Source organism: Leptonychotes weddellii, chromosome 6 (assembly GCF_054177405.1).
Source record: "Leptonychotes weddellii isolate Sample4059 chromosome 6, ASM5417740v2, whole genome shotgun sequence".
NCBI lineage: Eukaryota > Metazoa > Chordata > Mammalia > Carnivora > Phocidae > Leptonychotes > Leptonychotes weddellii.
This window is the reverse complement of record NC_138374.1, coordinates 30642988-30668007: the sequence shown is the minus strand read 5'-3', so window position 1 is coordinate 30668007 and position 25020 is coordinate 30642988. Positions and strand designations below refer to the sequence as shown.

The following is a 25020-nucleotide window of genomic DNA, read 5'->3' as shown; positions in this document are numbered from 1 at the left end:
GACTGAGTCTGGGCAAGATAATGTTAACCAGATAAAATGCTCAACCCCAGGGCTTCTTAAAGTGAGCTCCAAATTCTGTTCTCATCAGGATCTCCTGGAAGTTCCTATTAACCATAGAGATTGTGGGGGGGGGGTCCCCTTCAGTCCAGCTAAGACATACTCTCTGGATGTAGGTGATAGAAATCTGCACATTTAAAGATCTCCCTTGATGATTTTTACTGTGTCTAAAATTTAAGAGCCACTTGTTTATTATGATCACTTTGGTTTTCTGAAATACCTTGAAAAAAAAAAAAATAGGCCTAGTAGAATCAGTTTGCTGGACAATGTCAAATAGAGGCCCAATCCTGGAAAGAGTGCCTCCAACAATTTTCTAGCACACTGATAATTTTCCAGTTCAGTTCTGACCAAGTCAGTCCCTTCTTCAACATGTTCCATGGATCCCCATGGTCTGTCCAAGAACAAATGTCTCAGTCTGGCGTGCCCAGCCCTTGGGAATACGCTTCCCTCTTACTACACCTCTGAATGAATCAGTCACTTTCATCTATTCACTAGCGTTCCCCAAAATGCCCTTCTTGAAAAGAAACATTTAAACCATATCCATTGCCTAGGTATCATTCACTTAATTCACTCAACCAACCAAGCATTTATTGAACAATTATGACTTAGTGCTAGGCACTACGAATACACAGTTGAAATAGCTGAAAAAGTACTTTCTCTAAAAAAAATTGTGTCCCATGCAATAATCTGCTTAGTCCTCTGTTGAGGAATATATTATATCAGCTCTGACCTATACTTATTCATGTTTATATGCTTATATCTTACCTTTCTACTGAAATGCAAGCTCCTTGGTGGCAGACAATGCCTTTCTCACCTCTGTATGCCCCAGGTGTCATTAAACGTTTTCTAAACTGAACTGAATTTATTTTATTCAAATTCAATTAGCCAACTTATTTACCTCATTATAAACTGGACGGAATTGAATTTTAAGCATGGTGACTTTAGTGTTCATGGAATGAAATAAATCTGAAGTGGCAATGTCTAACTGTGAATGAGTTTTTGCATTTCTGTTGTTGAACAATGCACCAATTTAACAGATGGTTCTTCAAAAATAGATGTGAGATTTTAAAAATAGTTCATTCCGGCTACAGGAATGTAGGCTCCAGTCAAGCTAACTGACATCTGGTGAATCAAACTGGCAAGGTAACAGGTTTTCAGGAAGTCAAGCCTGTCATCTGGGTCATCCCACCCTTCTATCATGGGAACAGTCTTGGAGGTGGGTCAATGAAAGAGGTACTTCTGACACCACACATGTGCAGTCAAACCACCAACGCCCAGGGTCTATCATCTTTGTCATCTTGATATAAGAGCTCTAGGAAAACATTCCTTATAAACAAACCCCTTAGCTACAACACCAAAGACACAATCCTCAAAAGAAATAATTGATAAGCAGGACTTCATTAAAAGTAAAAGCTTCTGCTCTGCAAAAGACAATGTCAAGGTAATGAGAAGACAAGCCAAAGACTGGAAGAAAATACTTGTAAAAGACACAACTGATAAAGGACCGTTATCCTTTATATATACAAAATATACAAAGAACTCTTAAAACTCAAGAAAAAAACCAACTTGATTAAAAAGTGGACCGAAGACCTTAACAGACAGCTCACCAAAGATACAGATACACAGATGGCAGATAAGCATATGAAAAGATGCTCCAAAATCCTATGTCAACAGGGAAATACAAATTAAAACAATGAGATACCACTATACACCTATTAGGATGACCAAAATCTGGAAGACTGATAACACCAAATGCTGGCGAGGATGTGGAGCAACAGGAACTCTCATACATTGCTGGGAGGAATGCAAAATGGTACAGCCACTTTGTAAGACTGTTTCGCAGCTTCTTACAAAACTAAACATACTCTTCCCATGCGATCCAGCAATCATGCTCCTTGGTATTTACCCAAAGAGGCTGAAACTGTATCGTCACACAAAATCCACACACGGATGTTTACAGGAGCTTTATTCATAATTGCCCAACTTGAAAGCAACCAAGATGTCCTTCAGGAGGTGAATGGATAAATAAACTGTGGTATATCCAGACAATGGAATATTATTCAGTGCTTTAAAAGTGAGCTATCAAACCATGAAAAGACATAGGAAAATCTTAAATGCATACTACTAACTCAAAGCCAATCTGAAAAGGCTGCATACTATATGATTCCAACTTGAGGACATTCTGGAAAAGGCAAAACTATGGGGACAATAAAGAGATCAGGGGTCACCAAAGGTTGGGTGGGGAGATGAATATGCAAAGCACAGAGGATTTTAGGGCAGTGAAAATACTCTGTATGATATTAAAGTCATGGATATATGTCATTATACACTTGTCCAAACCCTAAAAAATACACCACTAAGAGTGAACTCTAAGGGAAACTAGGACTTTGGATGACTATGATGTGTCAACATAGGTTAATCCTTTGTAAAAATTGTACCATTCTGATGAGTGACACTGATGATGGGGAAGACTATGTACATCTGAAATCTCTGCTATCTTCCTCTCAATATTGTGCTAAACCTAAAACTGCTCTAAAAGAAAACAAAGTCCTCAAATACACACACAGACACACACAAGCCCCTCAGTATCCAATTCCTGGGATCTATGGTCAATTTTTTTCAATTTCCAGGGGTGAATTTTCTTGAGAATCTTCACTTTTGTGTTCTATCATTAATATTTCAAATTTCTTCTATGCAGGACTCACTGGGTGGATGGTAATCTTTAAAATCGGTATTGGTAATCATGAACAGTGGTTATCTCCGGAGGATGGGACTGCAGAAGATTTGCACTTTCTGTGTTTTACATTTCTGTAATGTGTACAGAAATATAAGCAGGTATTATAAGCAGGTATTGCTTTTATACTCAAAAAGAAGATCAACAAGTTCAAATTTTTAAAAAACTTTGTAAAGATCTGTATAAATTAGAGGAAGCAGACTCATTACTTTGACATAGAATGGTAAAGTTTTTTAAAGAGTCAATTGAAAGGAAGGGAAAAAAAGAAATTCTGGGCCAGATGTTCTGTTTAGGTTATTAAAGTATGTGATGACAGGAGGTCTGACTGTCTTGCTGTTATTTCTCTGCCTTATATTTGTTGGTCTTATCTTCCCCCAAGACTGTAAGTTATTGTTTTTTGGGGGGGTTTTTTCCTTAGTGTCTTCCCTAGCATGAAGTTGTAGTGAGCATCCAAAGATACCTTTGCTTAGTTGAACTGAATTGTCTTATTAAGACAAAAAAGGTTTTCCCTTGAGACATCCAAATAACCCAGGATATTGAAAGTTTTGGGTTTTTTTTAAGTGCTGAAGAAGCTGGATTACAAAGCCTACATTCAGAATGTCACCCTTGACCCGGCTTTGGTGAATAGTCATCTTATAGAGCAAAGACAGCACTTCCAGATTAAAGAACCCAGTTCATTTTTTAAAGTACGAAATTTCATTTTGTCATCTCACACTTAAAATGATACTGCCCTGCAGACACAGCTCATTTCCTGGCCGGCCCCTGTTAAAACTCTCTGTTTCAAACCCAAATAAAAGGAGCCCAGGTCCTGGTTTCTCTATCTCCATCCAGCAGTTATCAGGGATTCTAGAGAACTTCTGGGACAGACCTTGGCCAGCTGCCATCACAGAGCCTGCTGGGAGTGAGATTCCTAAGAAAATGGGTGAACTCCCAGTCTGCAAACACTGCTGGAGCTTTAGTGCTGCCAAAACAATCCAGGAGCCTAGACGGCAAGGATTTTCTCCCCACTGGGTTTAAAAGTTCAGAGTTGGTGCTCTTCTCATTTTTTTCCCCTTTTTCCCTTTGCTCCCGAGAAATCGCATAATTTCTGAGCTTGGCCTGACCTTGGTCCATCTCAGGAGATGGGACCTTCCCCTACATTCTCAAATAGCTTGGTAAATTGCTTATTCTCAAAGTCTCTCTGGTTCACTAGGACACAACCTTTTTCTTTTTCTTTTTTTAAAGTCATCCCAACGTGACTTTGAGCCAAGCCAGATCATTCTTTTCCAATAGGTCTGATATTTAGAGGAAACAATTTGAATGTTCATACAGAGTGCGCCACCCAACTGAGCTCATGACTACACGCCTGGAACTGTTTTTGTAATAACAGTAATAAAACGATAACAATAGCCACCACTAAGGTAGCACTTCCTGTACAGCAGGTACTGAGCTAAGTGCTTCATATGCCTCATCTCATTTAATCCTTGCAACAGCTTTCTGATCTAAGTGCGTTATCCCCACCTTACTGTAAAGCAAGTTGAGATCCAGACAGGCTAAGCGACTTACCCAAGGTTACATGGCAGATTAACAACAGACACAGAATCCAGCGTAGGCCAGTCTGGCCCCAAAGCCCTTTTTCTTATAATGTGACGCTTTCTCTACACCTGGACTGAACGCACCTGGAGGGCAGGAGCTGTACCCTAAAGCATTTATCACCCAGCACTGCAGCATCTAGCAATAGGTCGAGAAGCCCAGCAACCACTTTCTTTGTTTCATAAACACTAAGAAATGGTGTGGCACCAGCTTACTGTAAACTCTAAGTTTACTCCTTTTACTTGAATGATCCACAGTATTATTTTTCCCCTAGAGCCCTGGAGGAAGCGTTAACACAAAAGGGCTCATTTAACGTTTTGGCTCTTGAAATGAAATGAACACAATGGAACTGCCTTTTATCTACCAGTGTACCGGGATAATAGGTCCTCCCAGAAGCCACGCCCATCTATAAACCTCAGAATGTGACCTTATTTGGAAATAGGGTCTTTGAGGATGTAATCAAGCTAAGATGAGATCACACTGGATTAAGGTGGGCTAATTCAACTACTGGGGTCCTTACAAGGGGTGAAAAATTGGACACACCCAGGGACCACACCCTGTGAAGACAGAGGCAGAGACTGGAGTGGTAAATCTACAAGCCTAGGAATACAAAGGATTATCAGCAACCACCAGAAGCTAGGACAGAGGCCTAGAACAAAATTTCCCTCGGGTCCCCGGAAGGAATGAACCCAGTCCACATCTTTTGATTTCTAGCCTCCAGAACTGTGATCCCTCACAGTCAATTTCTCTTGTTGAAGCCTGCCAGTTGATGGGGCTTAATTACAGCAGCTCTAGAAAATGAATAAATAGGATCTGGCTAGGAAAGATGTCAATGTGAGAAAAGGTACCAGATCCTCCCAATTCAGAGGCAATTCCAGATATCCTGCCAGTTGGGGCTGCCTTTTGCAGGCCAGACAGTACCTACTGTCCTTCTCAGCCTGGTGACAGCAGGCTTCAGGTAAATCCTAGTGACAGGAGGCTTTAAAGAAGGGGTGAGACAAAGTTATCAGATGATTTGAACCAAATTCTGATTTGAGAATGTGGCAATAGAATGGGAAGATGGAAAAGGAAGGGTATATTTTGTCTAAGGCTGTGAAATGAATACTATATCATGTCTAATAATTACAATAAAACTAGGTTTGGGAAAAATTTATAATAATTACCAATATGATAAAATAGAATATTTCAAAAATACAAGGAAGAAAACAATACATCTATAAAAAGCTAAAGAAAACTCAATATATAGATTCAATAAACAAGAATTTCCTGAAATAAGAAGAAATACATCACCACAGAGTAATCACTAATCATTGAAGGGGGTTAATTACCTTTAAAAGGTGACAAATTTTGATAAGTTATATACTATTTTTTTTTTTTAAGATTTTATTTATTTGACAGAGAGAGACACAGTGAGAGAGGGAACACAAGCAGGGGGAGTGGGAGAGGGAGAAGCAGGCTTCCCGCTGAGCAGGGAGCCCGATGCGGGGCTCGATCCCAGGACCCTGGGATCATGACCTGAGCCGAAGGCAGATGCTTAACGACTGAGCCACCCAGGCACCCCAGTTACATGCTATTTTCAAGAAGATGATGTTATTTGCTGACTGTAGGCAACCTATAAAATGCCCCCAAATAATCCCTTCCTCCAAGTATTCTTGTCTTCATATAATTTTCTCTCCTTGACTATAGGTTGCATTTAGTGAGTCTAATAAATAGGACAGAAAAAAAAAAAAGAAGAAGGGGTGAGAAAGCAATGGGTAGGACCAGTCGTTCAGCCCCTGATGGTGTGCTGTTCTGGACTGGACTGTTCTTGGGCCATTCAGGGCTCCTGAGGGCTGAGAGTACCTGAGCAGCACGCAGTGTGCCCCGCGCACAGCTGGGCGTGGGGGGCGTGGGTGGGGGGGCGTGGAGAGGCGCTGCTGGCGTGCTGGGGCTGTGTCAGTTCCGAGCGTCCCCAAGGGAGAAGGGGCCAGATGACCCACGTTAAACCCTTACGGGTACTTGGTCAAGTGAGCCAGAACCTCAATGATGGGCCACCCAAGGGGTGTGGGTGAGTGGGGACAGTGGTTGGGATCAGGCAGGAGGGGAGGTAGCATGGCAGGTGCCAAGTAAACCACTTGGGCTCCTGAGAGCTGAGTTCCAAGCCAAGAAAAATGAAAAGACAGGCCCCAAGGAGCCAAGCCTGGCAGGAACAAGTGCCAAGGTGCCCTCCCAGGAAGAACTTCCAGGCAGCAGGTAAGTGTGCAGGACATGGGAGCCCTTCTTTCCTGGGGCATGTGCCAGGGCTAGGGAAACACGGGTATTTGGCGAGGCATCTCAGGGAAGAGGAAGGGATGGAGACACTTTTAGCAACACATCACCTTGGAAAACCGCTAAGAGGAGGTCAAACTTGGCTGTGTGAAAGGCCTAATTGTCTCACAGACTTCCCTCCACCTGAGGCCCAAAGTCCTCCCCAGAGCCGGCAGCCCCAACCCCATCCAAAGCAGCATCCGATGCCCTGAATGGCCGATAATCCCGGTCAGAGAACAGGGAGCAGGAGGTGAGCCATGCCGAGGGAAACAACTAATTAAAGGACCAAGGGGCTGTTCAGGGGCTGGGACAGAGTCAAGGCCGAGGGAGAGAAAGAGGCTCCAATCCCAGGGCGTTAGCAATGAGACTGGTGACTGGGAGGGCAGCCTGCGGATCACACACTTAGGAAGCAAAGAGACACATGAAGAGAGCAGAGGCCACTCCTGTAGCTTAACCACCAGGGACATTCCAACAATGGGTAGAAGCTACAAACCCGGAGCAAAGCCTTGCTTGGGATCTTCCGCTGGAGCCTGTGTGTTGGACGGGCCCACGGTGAGGCTGGTCCATAAGGGGCTGTCTGACCCTTCTCCTCTCCCCTGAAGGGCATCTCACAAACAACTGTTATGTCCCAGTTTGGGGCAGCTCCACCTGCCTCACGGGGCCCTGTCCAGTATCATGACAAAGAAGGCTTTCTTAGTGTCTTGACTAGATTACCCCCAGCGCAGGCTGGGCCTTCCAAAGGGTCAGCTTACCTTCCGTGACTGACATGCTGGTCCCACTGGGGTCATTTGGATGTGGAGCGGAAGGCGGATCATAGCCAATCACCAAGTCAATGGTGGCCTAGGTAGAAATAATTCATTGCAGAAGAATCAGTGCAGGGTAATAGACTCAATGCAAACTAAATCAGCAGGAGCAAAAAGTTCTGGAAGGGGCGAGCAGGAGCATGGGAAAGTGAGAAGAGGAGGGGAGAAGGATCACACACGTTCCATTGTTTCTATCCTCCCTCTTGTGAGCATGGCAGGCAGGAAAACCCGGGAAAGGAGTTACCTGTTGTAGGTTGCCAAGTGTACCATTGCTAAGGGGCAACCTCACTAACTGGAGCAAAGTTGTGATAAGCAAGCATGAACTTGTAATTAGCCTCCATCCTAGACTTGAGATGGTCTCCAGTCACAGAGGCTCATTTTACATGGTTGAGTTAGTTGTTTGCACCTTGACTTCTTTATTCATCGCTGAAGTTTATTTTCATTTTTCTCTTCTCTCTCTAAAAATAACTTGAGCGACTAACAAAAATTATATAACAATGTGATTCATAAAACAGGATAAAAAAGGGAATCAAGTCTGATAAAAGAGAAAATAAATATGCAAATCATGAAGTTTAAGATAATTGCATCTTGCATAAAATGTGACTCCAAGATGGCTAGGAACCAAGGCAAGAAGGAGAACAGAAAATGTTGTGTAACTTTCATTTTCAGAAAGGAAGAAACATACTAGTTCCTTACAGGAAATAAAGTCATTCCCACTTTTAAAATCTGAGATAAATTTTTCACATGGGGCATTACTTTAGGGCAGAGTTTCCTATACTTACGAATTTCATGAACCTACACAATTTCAAAAAGGTTTCCTAGAGAGCGTCAACATAGGGATGCTAACCCAAGCCCACCACTACTATCTACTGTTACGATAACTTCACAAAAGAAATGAATTTTAACAGCAAAAATGAGGAAGGACAAACCTCAGAATAAACGGAACCCTTTGCAAATACGGATGGCGCACGCGGCGCACACCCACACACCTGCATGTACACACCCAAGTTACCAGTTAAAATACAGACATGATATTTAGCACATAGTCATACTGAAAAATTATTCATTGTTTATCTGACATTCAAATTTCAGTGGGCATCCCACACTTCCACCTGCCACTCCTATGACACGTGGTAAACTCTAGTACATGCACACATTCGAGAGCATGCACGCACATGCCATACTGCTTTTTTTCATCTGTCTGTTCATCAGTGAATACTCCCTCATGGATCAGCACATTCTGTGGCCAACTTAGGAACTACAGATCTGGGAGACACAAAGGAGGCTCCCAACAACAGTTTCGTGGCAAATAAAGAATCGTAAGAGCAGCATCCCATGGCTACCTATGCCAAAGACCCAGGCCACGACCTGAAGGCTGAATGCAAGCAGCACTAAGGAGCTCAACTGCTAAACCTAAGTGAAGAATCAAACTTTCAAAACTTAGAAGAGGACATGGATGGCTCAACTTCTGAATCAGTGATTTCCTGATAACATCAGGAATCCCAGAAGTGCTCCAGTTCTATGTGTGCTTGCTTCTGTGCTTAAAAAAAAAAAAAAAAACAAAAACAGGGCGCCTGGGTGGCTCAGTCGGTTAAGCATCTGCCTTCGGCTCAGGTCGTGATCCCAGAGTCCTGGGATCGAGTCCCGCATTGGGCTCCCTGCTCTGTGGGGAGCCTGCTTCTCCCTCTCCTCCTCACTTGTGCTCTCTCTCTCTCTCTCTCACTATCTCTGTCTTTCTCTTTCAAATAAATAAAATCTAAAAAAAAAAAAAAAAAATTAAAAATCTTAAAAAACAAAAACAAAAACAAGACCAGCCAGACACATCACTGACTTGTACCATCCTTCCTAAGTATCGTTTCTCTCAGCCAGGTTTTGGAAAAATAGATGATAGATGACATTCTGAGTTTATGTTTTAGAAGTTTGGGAGCCTAGACCAACAAAATAGACATTCTCAATAGGCTTTGAGAAGCCTAACCTGTAGTCTTGCCTACAGGGATGACCTATTTTAGTACAAAATTTTCTTCCTTTGTCCAGGCTCCCAAGCAAAATAAATTGATTGGAAAATAAAGGTGTTAGAGGTTAATGGGGCAAGCATGGTAGCTTTATGAGCACTGTTAGCAATCAAATGAAATCTGAGAGCTATGAGCTTTGAGTCCATTTATTTCTTTTAAGTGCACTCAAGAAAGAGAATTCTGGGTTCGCATCAGACAATATCAGTATGTACTTATTTAGAGAGGCTGTGGTCAGAAAACAGTCAGCTGCCAATCAGTGATAAACATCATGATATTCACATCTTGATGTTCCAAGGTAATACTAATGAAATACCTTCTACAGAATGTTTCAGAGCATGTCTGAGACACACAGCTATGCTCACCACACAAATGTAAACACCCAAGGGGATATGCACAGAACTATACCAAGAGAGGGTCCCACTCACTCTAGAGCATTTTCTTCTGTCAGAGAAAATCAAGTTTATCTAATCTATTAGCTCTGTGATTGCAAGTATAGGATAAGGCCATACCATTTGCAAGTGGACCTGTTATCTCAAAACCAGTAGGGGTGTGTGGGTGGGTGTGGGTGTGTGTGTGTGTGTGTGGTGAACTGATTATAATTTCACACTCTTCTTAATGAACTTTTTGCTTACTTATCTCACTTCAAAGCCATTCAACAAAAGAGAAAGTGCTCACCCCAGTATCTTGCCCCTTTTCGTTTAGCAGGGGGATGAGTTTGTATGGCAGCGATCTGCTCTGGTCACCAATCAGGTCCTTCAGGGCTACAGTGGCCGTGCCAATTAACCTGCAGGTGAAACAAGAAAGTGCACAGTAACCTAAGTGAGAGGCATGCTTCCACTGACTCAGTGGACCTACCCATTCCCTTTCTATTCGTCTGTTATCGTGAAAATCACTCATCATGAAATGAATTTTGGAATTTTGGCAATAAACATCACTTTTCCAGAACAAGTAGTCATTTCAAGAGTCTATGGTACCTATGAAATTTCAAGTCATGAATGAGATGACCCATGAATGGTCATGGGTCATCAGACAAAGACTGAATAGCACCCCTCAGAATCCGAGAGAAAAGTAGGACAAAATTTTTGATCAAAATTGCCCACTGTAAAATGCCCCCCCACCCCCACCGCCTCAGGGAGACCTTCTGCAAGTATAAACAGGTTGCTAGTTTACTGATGAGGCCAACTTACTAACCTGTATACTCGGGAGCAGAATTCAAAAGTTGGATGGGTGTCCTTTTCCCTCAACCTAGGCCCGGAGGGATTATGTTCAACCTCTACCACTTACCCAGCTACCCCTCAGTGCACATAACCTAACAGTACAGAGGCACACGTGTCTCCCTGCTCACCACAGTCAGGCCCCGAAAGGCACAGACTGTTGCTTTTTCTATTCACTACTCTCACCCCACTGCTTGGAACAGAGTTCATTTATTCATAGATATTTACTGAATGAAGGAAAGAATAAATAAGTCTATATACATTAAGAATGAACACCCAAAACATTTTTGTAGTTAGGGCGCATGGTCAAAAAAATTTACTGAACACACAACCCCTGAGAGTTAGTGAATACAAAAATGTGACCTGCAGAATATAGTTCTGTACATTGGGGGTTATAATGGACAACACGGTATGAGATTGGGTGAATTGAGGAAGTTCCCTTTGTGAAATGCAATGAAAAAGCAAAGAAAGTCCAGAGGTGTGCTCTCAGTATGGACACCGAAAACAGAAAAGAGAAACAGGAAGAATTTTAAAATATTTAAAAATTAAAAATTATTTACTTATACCTTGCCTACATTTGCAGTGACTGATACTAATAAATGGCAGATATGATAGCATGAATATCATTAGCATAAAAATAGAAAACTAAGCATCAAATCCTCAAAGTGATAGAAGAGATTCCTTATATCAAAAAACCCAGGGTGAAGAAACCATAGTTGAGCATAAAACATAACTCTGGGCTTTTGGGCAAAAGTAATAATCAGGAGAGTTCATCTTGCAGGGGAACTATTCCTTTTATTTTCACATGTAGTAGTTTCTTTAAAAATCAGGAATGAAAACTGATGTTAACGTGCGAACGCTTACTTTGTTTTTTTTGTTTGTTTTGTTTTTTTTTAAGGATTTTATTTATTTGACAGAGAGAGAGAGCACAAGTAGGCAGAACAGCAGGGAGAGGGAGAGGAAGAAGCAGGCTCTCCACGGAGCAGGGAGCCTGACGTGGGGCTCGATCCCAGGACCCACGAACGCTTACTTTGAACTGACGTTTATCTGTATTCTCCTGCCCCCCCTCAAATCTCAGAAATGGAACTAGATTGTAGATCTGGGGTCAGTCACTCAACCACATACATCCATGGACTTGACAATATGAACAAGTGACTTCACTTTCTGTGAATAGGCATATTATATGGCAAAAGACCAGAAAATTGCTATGGCACCCTGTTTCACCCAATCTACCCAATGGCATGAAATGCTGCACATAGTTTCTTGGAAGAAGGCACGTTCTTGGACAGAACACCACATAAGATGCTCAACAACCGTGATGGATTCTCATCTCTTCTCATATCTCAAGTAGAGCCAGTTACTGGCAATGGAAAGGACAAATTCTGCCTCCAGAGGGTGAAGAGTGAACACCTTTTAGGTCAATACAGGAATTGAGTCTCTCAGTCAATGCTGAGAATTGATGGAGCCTTTATAGAGTAATTTCTCACATGAGTATGTGCACTCACTAAGTTTGCTAAATTTTTTTAAACTGGGTATGTTTTCTCCTCACTTGGATTTTAATTCCCCTGACATATTGAGGACAAGAGTCTACTACACATGACTTCATCGCCACCAGATGAAACAAGTACACCTCCCACACAAAGCGAGAGTCCCTGGCAAAATCTCTTCCACGTCTCCCTCAGCCCCACATGATATGAGCTTGATGAGCATTTCTTCCCAAGTTTTTAAAAATAGCATAGTAAGCCATGAGGTTGGCTAATTGAGTTTTTAGGATGAAATGGGAAAACTACAATTTCAAAAGTCATCTGACTGGTATTAAATGTCTAAATGGTACTCGCCTTGAAAGACATGGAAACACACTGGATTTTATTCCTCACAGTTCCATAATTCATAACCTAACTGTACGATTAAAAGAACATCGTACACTGGACATGTACAGATTTGCTTTTGCTGAAGCCAAGATGACCTGAAACTCTTATCAGCAATAAACACTTCTTAGGAGAAAACAAAGTATAGCATGCTGGGACGATACTGAAAGAGGGCTGGCCTGGGGTTGGACCAGCATTTATCAACCTTGGCACTACTGACATTTTGAACTGGACAATTGTTTGGGGGGGCTGCGCTGGGCTTTGTCCAGTGTTCAGCAGCATCCTTGGCCTCGATGCACTGGCCTGTCTACACCTTCCCAATTGTGTCCTGGTGGGCAAAACGGCCCCAGGTTGAGAAGCACTGGGTTAGACAGTTTCTGTTCTTGCCCTAACTTGGTGTCCCAACTTCCCTCAAGCCTCAGCTATGTCACCCAACTCTCCGAGCCTACTTCGCTATCTGCAAATGAGTGGCTTGAAGTAAATCATTTCTTAGACCCTTCTCAGCTATTAAAGTCTGTAGCGAGGCTCGTACATGTGATGTTTTCTACATAGGTCTATTTAGGAAACCATCTCATGTTAAATATTTCTTTTCTCTTAAAGTCCTTGTTCATTGATTTAGGAAAAAATAGATCTTAAAATACGTCCATGTTGGACAATCCAGAATACTATGCAGGGTTTCTGCCTTCAAGCTTATTCGCCTATAATCTCTTGGGTCAAGCTTAAATTCATATGGTGTCAGGGGAAAGGTTAGGCCAATAACAGAAATGCGGACTACGTGTAAGACAGTAGGGAGCGGTGCCTTGTGCTAAATGGAGAGAACAGGATCACCTGGGACATGAAGCCCATCCACTGGCCCTTCCTGGCCCGGAATGGTTTTACAGCCTCCATTCTGACACAACCACTGTCTGCAGCTCCCCTCCCCGCCCCCGGAGGCCGTGAGAGGTTGGCAACAGAGAACAGACCAGGAATGGAGTAAAAGAAAAGCAACCTACTTCAACCCAAACCTCAATTCCTTCTTTCAGAAACCCTTAGTCCCATTTCTTAAGATTTACTTTTTTCATCAAAATTCTGATGCTCTGATGTTTGTATGTGGGGGAGATGGTTTAAAAGTAAATTTCACTTTCTTTTTTCGGAAGTAAAGATACTGTGTTTAGATGAAAGCCTGGAAAGATTTTAACCCCCCCTGCAAAATATTTTTAACAGCTAGGTTGAGTTGAAGAAAAATGCATGCAGCTGCAACGTCTAAGGGGTTTCACTGTAAATTGGAGGAAACACCCCCTATGGGCAAGTCTGAGCTCTGCAGGACTCCGAGGGTCCCGCCAGCCTGGTGTAGGCTGTTGTCATGACCCGGCCTCCTACGCAGGGGACAAGAACAGTTCAGCCGGACCACAGACCAGTTTCCTTTAAAGGAGGTGACACTAAACCAAGAAGCCCTTTTTCTTTCACATTACTAACGCTATAAATATGCTAAATATCTATAGTGGGACAGTACTGCGCATGCTTCGCCCTGAATCTGCATGGAAAACTAAAAGTCTCCCCATGGACTCCACCCAACACTAAAACAGATGGACCACGTCTCAGAAGGAAAATTTACAGTGAAAGAATCTCAAGGCCCCTTAGCTCTCCAGCTTTACTTGCAGAATTAATAAGCTGCAGATGTATTCTGAAGTGAAGAAAAGCCCAGTCCTGCTCTTATCCCTTAACAGTTCTTGAACATCTAGATAGTGTTGAGTAGGGTCTCCATGCGACATGGAACTAATTCTGAGCAGTGGAACTGTGAACCACTCAACTTAGTCATGCAAGGGTTGGTTAAGAAGTTCTTTAACTTGTTAAAACGAAGTCTAGTATGTTTAAAAAAGAGAAAAGGGAAACATTCTCCCTGTTAGCACAGACACAAACGTTAACAACCACATGCCACTGTGGTGAGTAAGGGCTTTGCTGGCCGAGTTCTTAATCATGAGAGCTCACATATATCAAGCTGTTCTGTACAGCAGGGACACAGCCCACATGGATTACTGGAGGAGGGTTTACTGGAAATTCCTTCATGAAGGGAAGGAAAAATACGTTGGACTCTGGAAATTAAATCACATGTTGTGCTGTTTTCACCTTTACAGACTGCAGCGTGTCTCAACTTTCCATGCTCTGGGAGGGCATAACGATCTCCAGCTGGGCTGAGGACAAATACTTCTCCAAGCTGCTCCCAGGTCCCCTGTAGAAACCCCGAAAGGGCCAGTCATGCCCACCCTTTGAAGCCAGCTGAGTTTTGACGTTTCAACCAGACCAGGCTGGTGTGTGGCCTTGGGGTTCCCTGGCTGGGCCCCATCACCCGTCCCCACACTTCTTCCCCAGGGCCAGTATCATTCAAGTTCTTCCCCTGCCCCACCCCCACCCGGACCCCCAGCTGAGCCCAAAGGTGGGAGAGCCGGGCTTATGCCTTGCTCATGACCAGATGAGTGGGAGAAGCTGGGGCAACCATGACAGCAAATCCTATCACAGGAAGCCGTTTGTAAGCCAAACCCCCCTCAAAGAGCATCTCTGGGTCTCTCATCCACTTCACCAGTGGGGAACCCTCCTGAATCTCCCAGGCGGCCCACCCTGGCCCTTTGGATTAGCTCATCCATCGTTTCTGAGATCATGGTTCCCCAGACCTCCCTGCGGCAGAATCACTAGGGCAGTCACAGATTCCCAGGACCCTGAGTCAGACTTTGTCTTTAGCTCATTCTTATACCCAGGAAGTTTGAGAAACAATGGTCTAAAACAGTGATTCTCAGTGGCAGCAGGGGGGAAAAGCAGAGGGATGGGTGGAGGAAAGGGGGGGCAGGGTAGGAAAGGCAGCTGGCAAAGCTAGATCCAGAGAGAGGGAGCTGTGTCGTTTTTAAAAGTACATTCAATACGATAACACAGGTTTACATTTGAAAAATGGGCAGAGAAATCCAATTATTTAATAGGACAAAGTAGTAAACAAAACTCGAATAAAATCTACTCATTAAGCCTACTTATCTGTACCTTTCCTGTGGCTTCGCCTCCTCACTCCACACCAGGATTGTCAGAGAGCCTTGGGGCCTTTGCCCTGTTCATCAAATGGTGGCTCCCAAGCTTGGCTGGGTACCAGCCCCTCTGGGGTAGGACTGTGCTTTGTACTTTTCACAAACTCCCGTTCCTGGGTTTTGGAATCACTGACCTAGTCTGGAGGCTGTAGCAGGTTTTGCAGGATTCAGGGCCGGCAACAACTTCCTTTTTTCCAGTCCCTCCCAACCCTGCTGCCTGCAACAAATGGCGTCACTTCAACCAGAGAAGGAGCAGAGTAGAAGCCAAGGCCTTTGCACCCAAAGCTCTCCCGATCAGGGAGGCACCTGGGCTAGAGTCAGGCACTTTGTGGCTGCAAGGAGCGGGTTAGCTAGCCTAATGCCTGGCATGCAGGTGAGGCTCGGTAATTACTTCTGGGATAAATGACTTTAACCTGCTGTTTAGCTATTTTCACCTGACCAATTCTCCTGCTTTTTCAGTCCTCAAGGATCTGAATCTGTGCTTGCCTGCTTGTGCAATGTAGGGGAACACCCAGGCTCTGTCTCTGTCTAATCCCCCCAGTCATTAGAATCAAGGTAGTAGTTTTCTTTCTTTCTTTCCTTCTTTCCTTCCTTCTTTCTTTCTTTCTTTCTTTCTCTCTCTCTCTCTCCATTCCTTCCTTCCTTCCTTCCTTTCTCTTTCTTCCTTTCTTCCTTCCTTCCTTCCTTCCTTCTCTTTTCATTCATTCATCAAGAACTTGGACCCAGCAAGGTGAGGGAGACAGAATAACAGTGATTGAGAACTTGGAGCTAAGCAGAGCAGACTAATTCAGACTCACCCTTGTACTAGAGGCCGTATACAGGTTGTTGTACTTCTCTGAGCCTCAGTTTCCTTGTCTGTCAAATGGGGATTATGGCAGCTACTACCTAACAGTATTGTAAGGATGATGTGGTAAGTGCTTAACAGTTACTTTTTATTATTTCAAAGACACTCTTCTAGAAAAAGGGATCCAAAACAAGCACGTGACACCAGGCCAGGGAAAGCTGGTATGAACTCATGCACAGCCTAAATCACAGGAAGGGGCCATCTATGCAGGGATTTGGGTAGGCAGGCAGGAATGAACAGATAAGAACCCCTTTAAGTACCCACATCCATTTCTGTTATGCAAAGTTCTTAAAACTTTCTCTTATGTACATGAAACAGCTCCCTCCCCAACTCCAATGCTGTATAAACCAAGAATCTGTTTGGAAAACAATTTTTATTTTCAGGATTAGATAAGAAGTAAATTTCAGCTGTAACTGAATTCTCATAAAACCCAATTGGTGGAATCTGAATAAAGTTTTTAAAGCCATAGGTTTCATAAGATGTTTCACTATAAAACAGACCCCAAAACAATTCCTTACATAAAAACCCTATTTAACCAGCACACACACACACACCCCTCGTCATTTTCTCCTCCTTTCCCCCGCTTTATTTTTCTTCATCATTACTGACCACCATCTGATGTTGGTGTTCCCTCCATTCAGATGCAAGCCCTGTGAATGGCATGGAGTACGCCCAGTGTCTGGAGCAGTGTCTGGTACACGTAGGCATTAGTACTCATTTGCCGAATGAATACATTAATTGATACATCACTGAAGATAGTCCCATAACCTTGCAAATGACTTCCAAGTTGTAAAGCTTCCTCTCCTAAGAGATGGTCCTCCAAGTGCAGTAAGAAGACACTTAAAGCCCTTGGGGCACCTGGGTGGCTCAGTCGGTTAAGCGGCTGCCTTCAGCTCGGGTCATGATCCCGGAGTCCCAGGATCGAGCCCAGCGTCGGGCTCCCTACTCAGCGGAGAGCCTACTTCTTTCTCCCTCTGCTTCTCTCTCTCTCTCTCTCAAATAAACAAATAAATAAATAAATAGAAGACACTTATAGCTCTTGTCATTATGAAATGCCTTTCTCTTTCAAGTCTCTCTGGATCTTTCTACAGGGCTGTGGGCCACCTTTACATACTCATGAGATGTTGACGGATGCCAGCAGGCTTGTGGCAGCTACTTAACTGGCCCTCCCACACCCTGGGGTTCAGCCTTTCCAGCACCCGGACTCAGCCCAGCCCAGGCCAGTTTTGATCTTTTCATAGCTCTGCTGCTCTACTGAAAATATGGAACTAAAGAGAACCGAACCGAGAACGCCATGCCATAGTAACGTCGGCTTCTAGTTAGTTGTCCACGCAGCCTGTGAAGCTGCTCCAGTGGGCTGTCCATCCCTCTTCACCAACCACAGTGGAAAAGGAAAGGTGGTGACTTCACCTACACAGATCCCACTATCTCGTTTACATGTGGCAGTGTCAGAAGTGAGAGTCTCATTGCTAGGAGAAATCCAAGTATTAAAAGACTGAAGACAAGGTCTTTTGTATACCAGGAAATGAAAATTTCTCATAAGCCATACCATACCTCTCCACGAAATTAATTTCATTCCAAACCACAGTCTCTGTTTTCTCTAATAAAAAAGAAAAACAAAAAACCCCAAAAAGCCATAAACCTTTGCTCAGGGAGTTAGTATATTTCACAACCCAAGCTTGTCTTTTTTCTTTTTCTAATTCTGTAGCCCCCGGTACCACTCTGGGTGTATGTGTGTGGGTAGCTCTAGACTCCCACCTGCATGATCCCAACTCTGGAAGACAACTGGGACCTGCCTGACTCCCCCTCCCTGAACTGCGGCCTGGGAACACTCTCTAGGCATTAAGTTGGGCACTCACAGGGCTCATTTCATTTACCTCCCCTTTCTCCGCAGTCACTGTCCCATGTTGCTGGTGTTCAATACCTGAAACCATGGTTATATATGTTTTCTGTAGTTTTTTGGTGTATCAGGTGAGTGAGTAGATCTGGTCCCTGTTATTTTATCTTCGTGGAAGCAGAATGTCCAAACTATGGTCACATTAAGGCCTGGAGGGGTTAAGTCACTTGCCTGAGGTCACCACTAGTCACCGGTAGAGCTGAGTCTCTAAGCAGTCTCTGTCTGCCTCCCGAATCTCAGCTTTCAAGCACTATGATCTGCTATCTTCCTCTGAGCTCAGGGGTAAGCTCCACATCTCTCTACAAAAAGGCAGGAACTTTGGGACAGGTGTTTGTTTCCCTTGTGATCTGACCCCTTTGCGTTCTGACTCCTTTGCAGTTTAAACCCAAGTTGGAACCAGAGGGCTGTCCAGAGAGCTGAGCTGGACAGATTCCACATCAATGGCCTATTACGAGGTGGGCTAACTGTTCAATGCAAGATACTTTAGATTTCATTCATGTATTAGTATCATGAACTTGTTAATTCTTTCAATAAACACTTACTGAGAGCTTATTATATGCTAGGCACTGTGCTAAACGCTGGTGTTACAGCAGCGAATAAGACAGATGTGGAGCTCACTGTCTAGTAGGGGAGGGCCAAGTGAATAACCAAATAATAAGAACATGTCAGATGGTGGTGAACTGAGCGAGATAAAGCAGGAATGTGGACCAGCCACACCTCTGAGTACTTATCTAAAACCCAACACAAATGTCCACATGCCCAGCTGGACTCCCTCCACCACTCCCAGGCCCATATGAGCTCGCTAACAAGAAGGGCTCTCAGGAAACAAGGCAGGGTGATGAGCAACAGTAGGGTCTGCTCTAGGGTGGGTGGTCCCTGATGCCAAGGCCAAATGACAACATTTCAGGGAAAGAGTCTTCCATGCAGAGGGAACAGTAAATACAAAAGCCCTAACTGGTAACTCTTTTCCTCCTTAGCATGCATGCAAGCACAAGCATGCACACTGCGTGCGCATGAGCGCACACACACTCACACACACACACACACACACACGCTAACCTGAAATCTTGTAAACACCTCTCATTCCTACATTGCCAGGCTCCTAAAGCTGATTCTTCTTTAGGAAATCAGGTGGAGTGACAGTTGGGCCAGGATGCCAAGGGATCAGGGTCCCAGCCTCAAATCTCATCTCCACTTCTCAAAGTCATTGTGAAGACCACATGAGATGAGATACACTTTCCAAATTTATCTTGTCCATTGTAGAACATGAGCATAAGTGACTTACTCTTCAAGAGTATAAAAATGCCTGCTTAAAACTGTTAAGTAGGGAGGAATTACCAATATTCTGATGACTGTTCTTAATTTTTTTTGCAAAATTAGAAAGAAAAATTACTTCCATTCTAGCCGACAGTTAATCAGTAATTCCACCTACACTTGGGTTCCTACAGGTGGTTTGAGGTTTTCAGTATAATGTAAAAGTCAAGAACACAGGCCTGGACATAAATGCTGACTCTGACACATACCTACTATGTGACCTTGAGCAGAATACTAAGCCTCTCTGGGGAAAAATAGGACCTGCTTCAGAGGGTGTCTGTAATTAAGTGGATAATGCCTTCAAAGGGCTTGGCCTAGCCCTCGGCACTCCCTAAGTCCTCGCTCGGTGATAGCTGAATTGCCTGTCTGCAGAGAGAACTCTTATTCTTCAGCGGCTGGGAAAAGCCTTCTACTCTGACATTTCAGCTAAAAATATTTCATTTTCATCACATGACCAAGCGGCACTTCTGGCTCTTCTCTCACCCTCATTCAGCCTGGAGGGCTGGTTGGAGGACTCTGAAGTGGGGAAGGACAGAGTCTGCGCTGAACGGCCCAGCCAGCTCCCAGCGCCCGGGAAGGATGTTGCTGATGCATCATTGCATTGCATGTAGGGACCAGCTCTGGCAGTCCGCCCTGGGTGTGGGCAGGGGCGTGCAGGCAAACCTGTTTGTTCCCAGGCCCAGAGCAGCAGATGCCGAGTGAGAGCCGTGTTTGCACAACCAGTTTCCATGGCAACAGCAACATCAATAGGCAAGACATTCCGTAAGCTGGTAGAAAAACTCTGCCCCCCACCCTGTACTTACTACCAGGGGAAAGGAAGTTCCCACACTGAGCAGTGAGCAGATCCCTGAAGGCCAAATCTTTAGTAAAAAAAGCCAAGAAAAAAAACCTGGGGCCAAAATACACAAACAGTTTGGACAAACATACAGCGTATTCCTAGATTCCTGCAATGTACTTACAGGCAAATTTGACCAAGGTATATGCATTGTTTACTTGGTGGCAATAAGGTCAAAGTTCACAGTTCCTGAGGAGAAGCATGCGGCTTAGCACCGTAAGCCCACAGACAACACTGGCATTATCATCCACACTGTTCATTCCAAAGCCAACTCAGGGTTGGCTTTCACCGGAAGATGGTGACCAATGACGCAGCGACATTTGTAGGACACAGAACTAATCTTCCAATTAAAAAGACTTCCCCCGGGGACCCTGCCATAAGGGCCTAAAATTCCCATTTTGTTCACTTCTTCAGATGAGTCACCAGTGGCCTCAGTCCCCAGATCACTGTTCTTGGGAAGTTAACACAATATCAACTATTAGTGTCCATCCCACCGTCACCTGGGTTTTTAATATATTGATTACATATTGAAGTGATAATAAGCTGTATATACTGAGTTAAACAGAATTCAGAGTAATTCAGCTCCTCAGAAAGCTCCTTTCAACCAGCAAGCCCTTGAAGGACTGAGAACGCGACAGATAAATGCTGTTGGGAAAAGACTTGGCACAGATCTGGCACAGAAGGCAGGCCGGAGTGAGTACGCTGGTGGGAGCCCTGGGACATAAATACGGACACTGGGTGCCTGGGGGACTTCAGAGGGAGGGGGACCCCCCCAGAAGAAGGGGAGGGAAAGGCTGAAAGAGTATGGAACACCAGCTTCATATGTACCTTTTTCTGGCCTAAAAATTCCCGTCATAATAATGCCATAGTAACGACTGGCTCCTCTGGTCATTATGCTCAGCACACAGCATAACACCAAGCACAACGTATCTCTGCAAGATGCATGGAGCCCCAAACATTAGAAGGACCCTCTTCTATCAGAACCCACCATAGTTTCTTTGTTCGAATGTAGGAAGAAATTGTCAGGATCAGAGAGACTGCGCATCAACTCTGTCTCCAGAAAGGCACACCGAACCCCCAGAATGAGTGCCAAGCTGAGCCGTCGGGTGGGGACTTGTCCTCTTCCCATGACTGCTGTCATCCAAGGGCCCCACTGTGTTTTCAACAGGTGTAAAATGAATATATAATGGTCTCCCAGTATTGTTTTCCCTACTTCCTAACTGGTTGCTGCATCCAGTCTCTACACACAAAGCCTGAATGATCCTTTTAAAATATAGGTTAGATCATCCTCAACCCCCCTTAATGGATTCCCATTCTACTAGGAATGAAATCCAAAGCCCGAGCCGTGGCTCACAAAGCCATACATGCTGGGGCTTTCCTGATCTCATCTCCTAGCTCATACCAGCTTCTCCTGCTCTTTGTGCTCCAGCCTCACTGGCCTCCTTGGTGTTTCTCCGACACCCCACATCCACTCCTGCCTTCTCTCTGCCTGCAATATTCTTTCCCCCAGATAGCTGCATGGCCCATTCCTTCACTTTATTTAGGTCTCTGCTTAATTGTCACCTCATCATCACCTCATATAACACTGGATCATCCCCCCATTATCAGTCACTCTCTATCCTTCCACTCCGCTTTATTTTTCTTCATGGGCTATACCATATAATGGTTTCCTCCTTATCTTAGATCACGCCATAGCACCTGACCCATTCTATAGTTCTTCATATATTTGCTTGTTTTCTGACCCTACTCAAGCACACTGCCTTCAAAAAAGCAAGGATTTTGTGTGAAACATAGACGAGAGCTCCATGGCCAGGCTTTGCCGCCACACTGAAATAGAAGAGGCATAAAATGATGAAGACTTGAACCAGGCTGGTGGCTATGGCCAAGAGTAAGAAACACATGGCACAAACAATGGAAAGGAAGAGAAAATAAGATTTGGCAACAGATTGGATAGGTTATAAAAGGAAGACCCACAGGCGCCTGGGTGGCTCAGATGGTTGGGCGTCTGCCTTCGACTCAGGTCGTGATCCCGGCGTCCTGGGATCGAGTCCCGCATCGGGCTCCCGGCTCAGCGGGGAGCCTGCTTCTCCCTCTGACCCTATCCCCTCTCATGCTGTTTCTCGCTCTCTCTCTCAAATAAATAAATAAATAAAATCTTTAAAAAAAAAAAAAAAAAGGAAGACCCAGAGAGACCTAAGGTTCTGAGCCCAGTGGTCTGGAACTGTGCTGTCCAATATGGTGGCAAGGAGCACTGGAAACGTGGCTAGTCTGGATTGACATGTGCTGCAAGTGGTAAAGACACACTGGATTTCAAAGACTTTGTAAGAAAAAAAATGCATGTAAAATGTCTCAATGATTTTTAATATATTGATTACATATTGAAGTGATAATAAGCTGTATATACTGAGTTAAACAGAATATATTATTAAAACTAATTCCACCTGTCTCTTTTGTTTTTTAATGTGGCTACTAGAAAATTTTAAATTACATATGCAGACTGCACTATATTTCTATTGGAGAGAGTGGTCCAGATATAAATAGTGATACCATTTGTAGAAAGAAGGGAGCAAAGAAGAAAAGGGGCTATTTATTTTCTAATTTAAAATCAATTAATTAACATATAATGTATTACTCATTTCAGAGGTAGAGGTCAGTGATTCGTCAGTCTTATATAACACCCAGTGCTCATTACATCATGTGCCCACCTTAATGTCCATTACCCAGTTGTCCCATCCCCCCACCTCCCACCCTTCCAGCAACCCTCAGTTTGTTTCCTATGATTAAGAGTCTCATGGTTTATTTCCCTCTCTGATTTTGTCTTCTTTTATTTTTTCCTCTCTTCCCCTATGATCCTCTTTTGTTTCTTAAATTCCACATATGAGTGAGATCATATAATAATTGTCTTTCTCTGATTGACTTATTTAGCTTAGTGTAATACCCTCCAGTTCCATCCATGTCATTGCAAATGGCAAGATCTCATTTTTTTAAGGCTGAGTAGTATTCCATTGTGTGTATATATATATTCCATTGTGTGTGTATATATATATATATATATATATATAAAGAAGATGTGGTATATATACCACATCTTCTTTATCCATTCATCTGTTGATGGACATCTGGGCTCCTTTCATAGTTTGGCTATTGTGGACATTGCTACTATAAACATTAGGTGTAGGTGCCCCTTCAGATCACTACATTTGTATCTTTGGGGTAAATACCCAGTAGGGCAATTGCTGGGTCACAGGGTAGCTCTATTTTCAACTTTTTGAGGAACCTCCTTATTGTTTTCCAGAGTGGCTGCACCAGCTTGCATTCCCACCAACAGTGTAAGAGGGTTCCCCTTTCTCCGCATCCCCACCAACATCTGTTGTTTCCTGACTTACTAATTTTAGTCGTTGTGGCTGGTGTGAGGTGGTATCTCATTGTGGTTTTGATTTGTATTTCCCTGGTACCAAGTGATGTTGAGCATTTTTCATGTGTCTGTTGTCTTCTTTGGAGAAATGTCTGTTCATGTCTTCTGCCCATTTCTTGATTGGATTATTTGTTCTTTGGGTGTTGAGTTTGATAAGTTCTTTATAGATTTTGGATACCAGTCCTTTATCTGATAAGACATTTGCAAATATCTTTTCCCATTCTGTCGGTTGTCTTTTGGTTTTGTTAACTGTTTCCTTTGCTGTGCAAAAGCTTTTTATCTTGATGAAGTCCCACTAGTTCATTTTTGCCTTGTTCCCCTTGCCTTTGGAGACATGTCTAGCAAGAAGTTGCTGCAGCTGAGGTCGAAGAGGTTGCTACCTGTGTTCTCCTCTAGGATTTTGATGGATTCTTATCTCACATTGAGGTCTTTCATCCATTTTGAGTCTATTTTTGTGTATGGTGTAAGGAAATGGTCCAGTTTCATGCTTCTGCATGTGGCTGTCCAATTTTCCCAACAACATTTGCAGAGGAGACTGTCTTTTTTTCCATTGGATATTCTTTCCTGCTTTGTCAAAGATTAGTTGACCATAGAGTTGAGAGTTCATTTCTGGGTTCTCTATTCTATTCCATTGATCTGTGTCTGTTTTTGTGCCAGTACCACACTGTCTTGATAATTACAGCTTTGTAATAGAGCTGGTAGTCCGGAATTGTGATGCCACCAGCTTTGGTTTTCTTTTTTAACATTCTTTTGGCTATTCGGGGTCTCTTATGGTTCCATACAAATTTTAGGATGATTTGTTCCTGCTCTGTGAAAAAAGTTGGTGGTATTTTGATAGGGATTGCATTGAATATGTAGCTTGCTCTAGGTAGCATAGACATTTTCACAATATTTATTCTTCCAACCCATGAGCATGGAACGTTTTTCCATTTCTTTGTGTCTTCCTCGATTTCTTTCATGAGTGTTCCATAGTTCTCTGAGTACAGATCCTTTGCCTCTTTGGTTAGGTTTATTCCTAGGTATCTTATGGTTTTGGGTGCAATTGTAAATGGGATCGACTCCTTAATTTCTCTTTTTTCTGTCTCATTGTTAGTGTATAGAAATGTAACTGATTTCTGTGCA

At 43.5% G+C, this 25020-nt stretch overlaps 1 protein-coding gene across 1 annotated transcript in view; it reads right to left on the bottom strand.

The window, feature by feature from the left end:
* Window positions 1-25020, bottom strand: part of MYOF (myoferlin) — a 148472-nt gene that overhangs the window by 95607 nt on the left and 27845 nt on the right. The window contains exons 4-5 of the mRNA XM_081823080.1: window positions 10140-10248; window positions 7402-7489 (exon numbers count right to left, since the gene is read on the bottom strand). Of these exons, the coding sequence (XP_081679206.1) occupies window positions 7402-7489; window positions 10140-10248 (197 nt within the window). The remainder of the gene's footprint in view (window positions 1-7401; window positions 7490-10139; window positions 10249-25020) is intronic.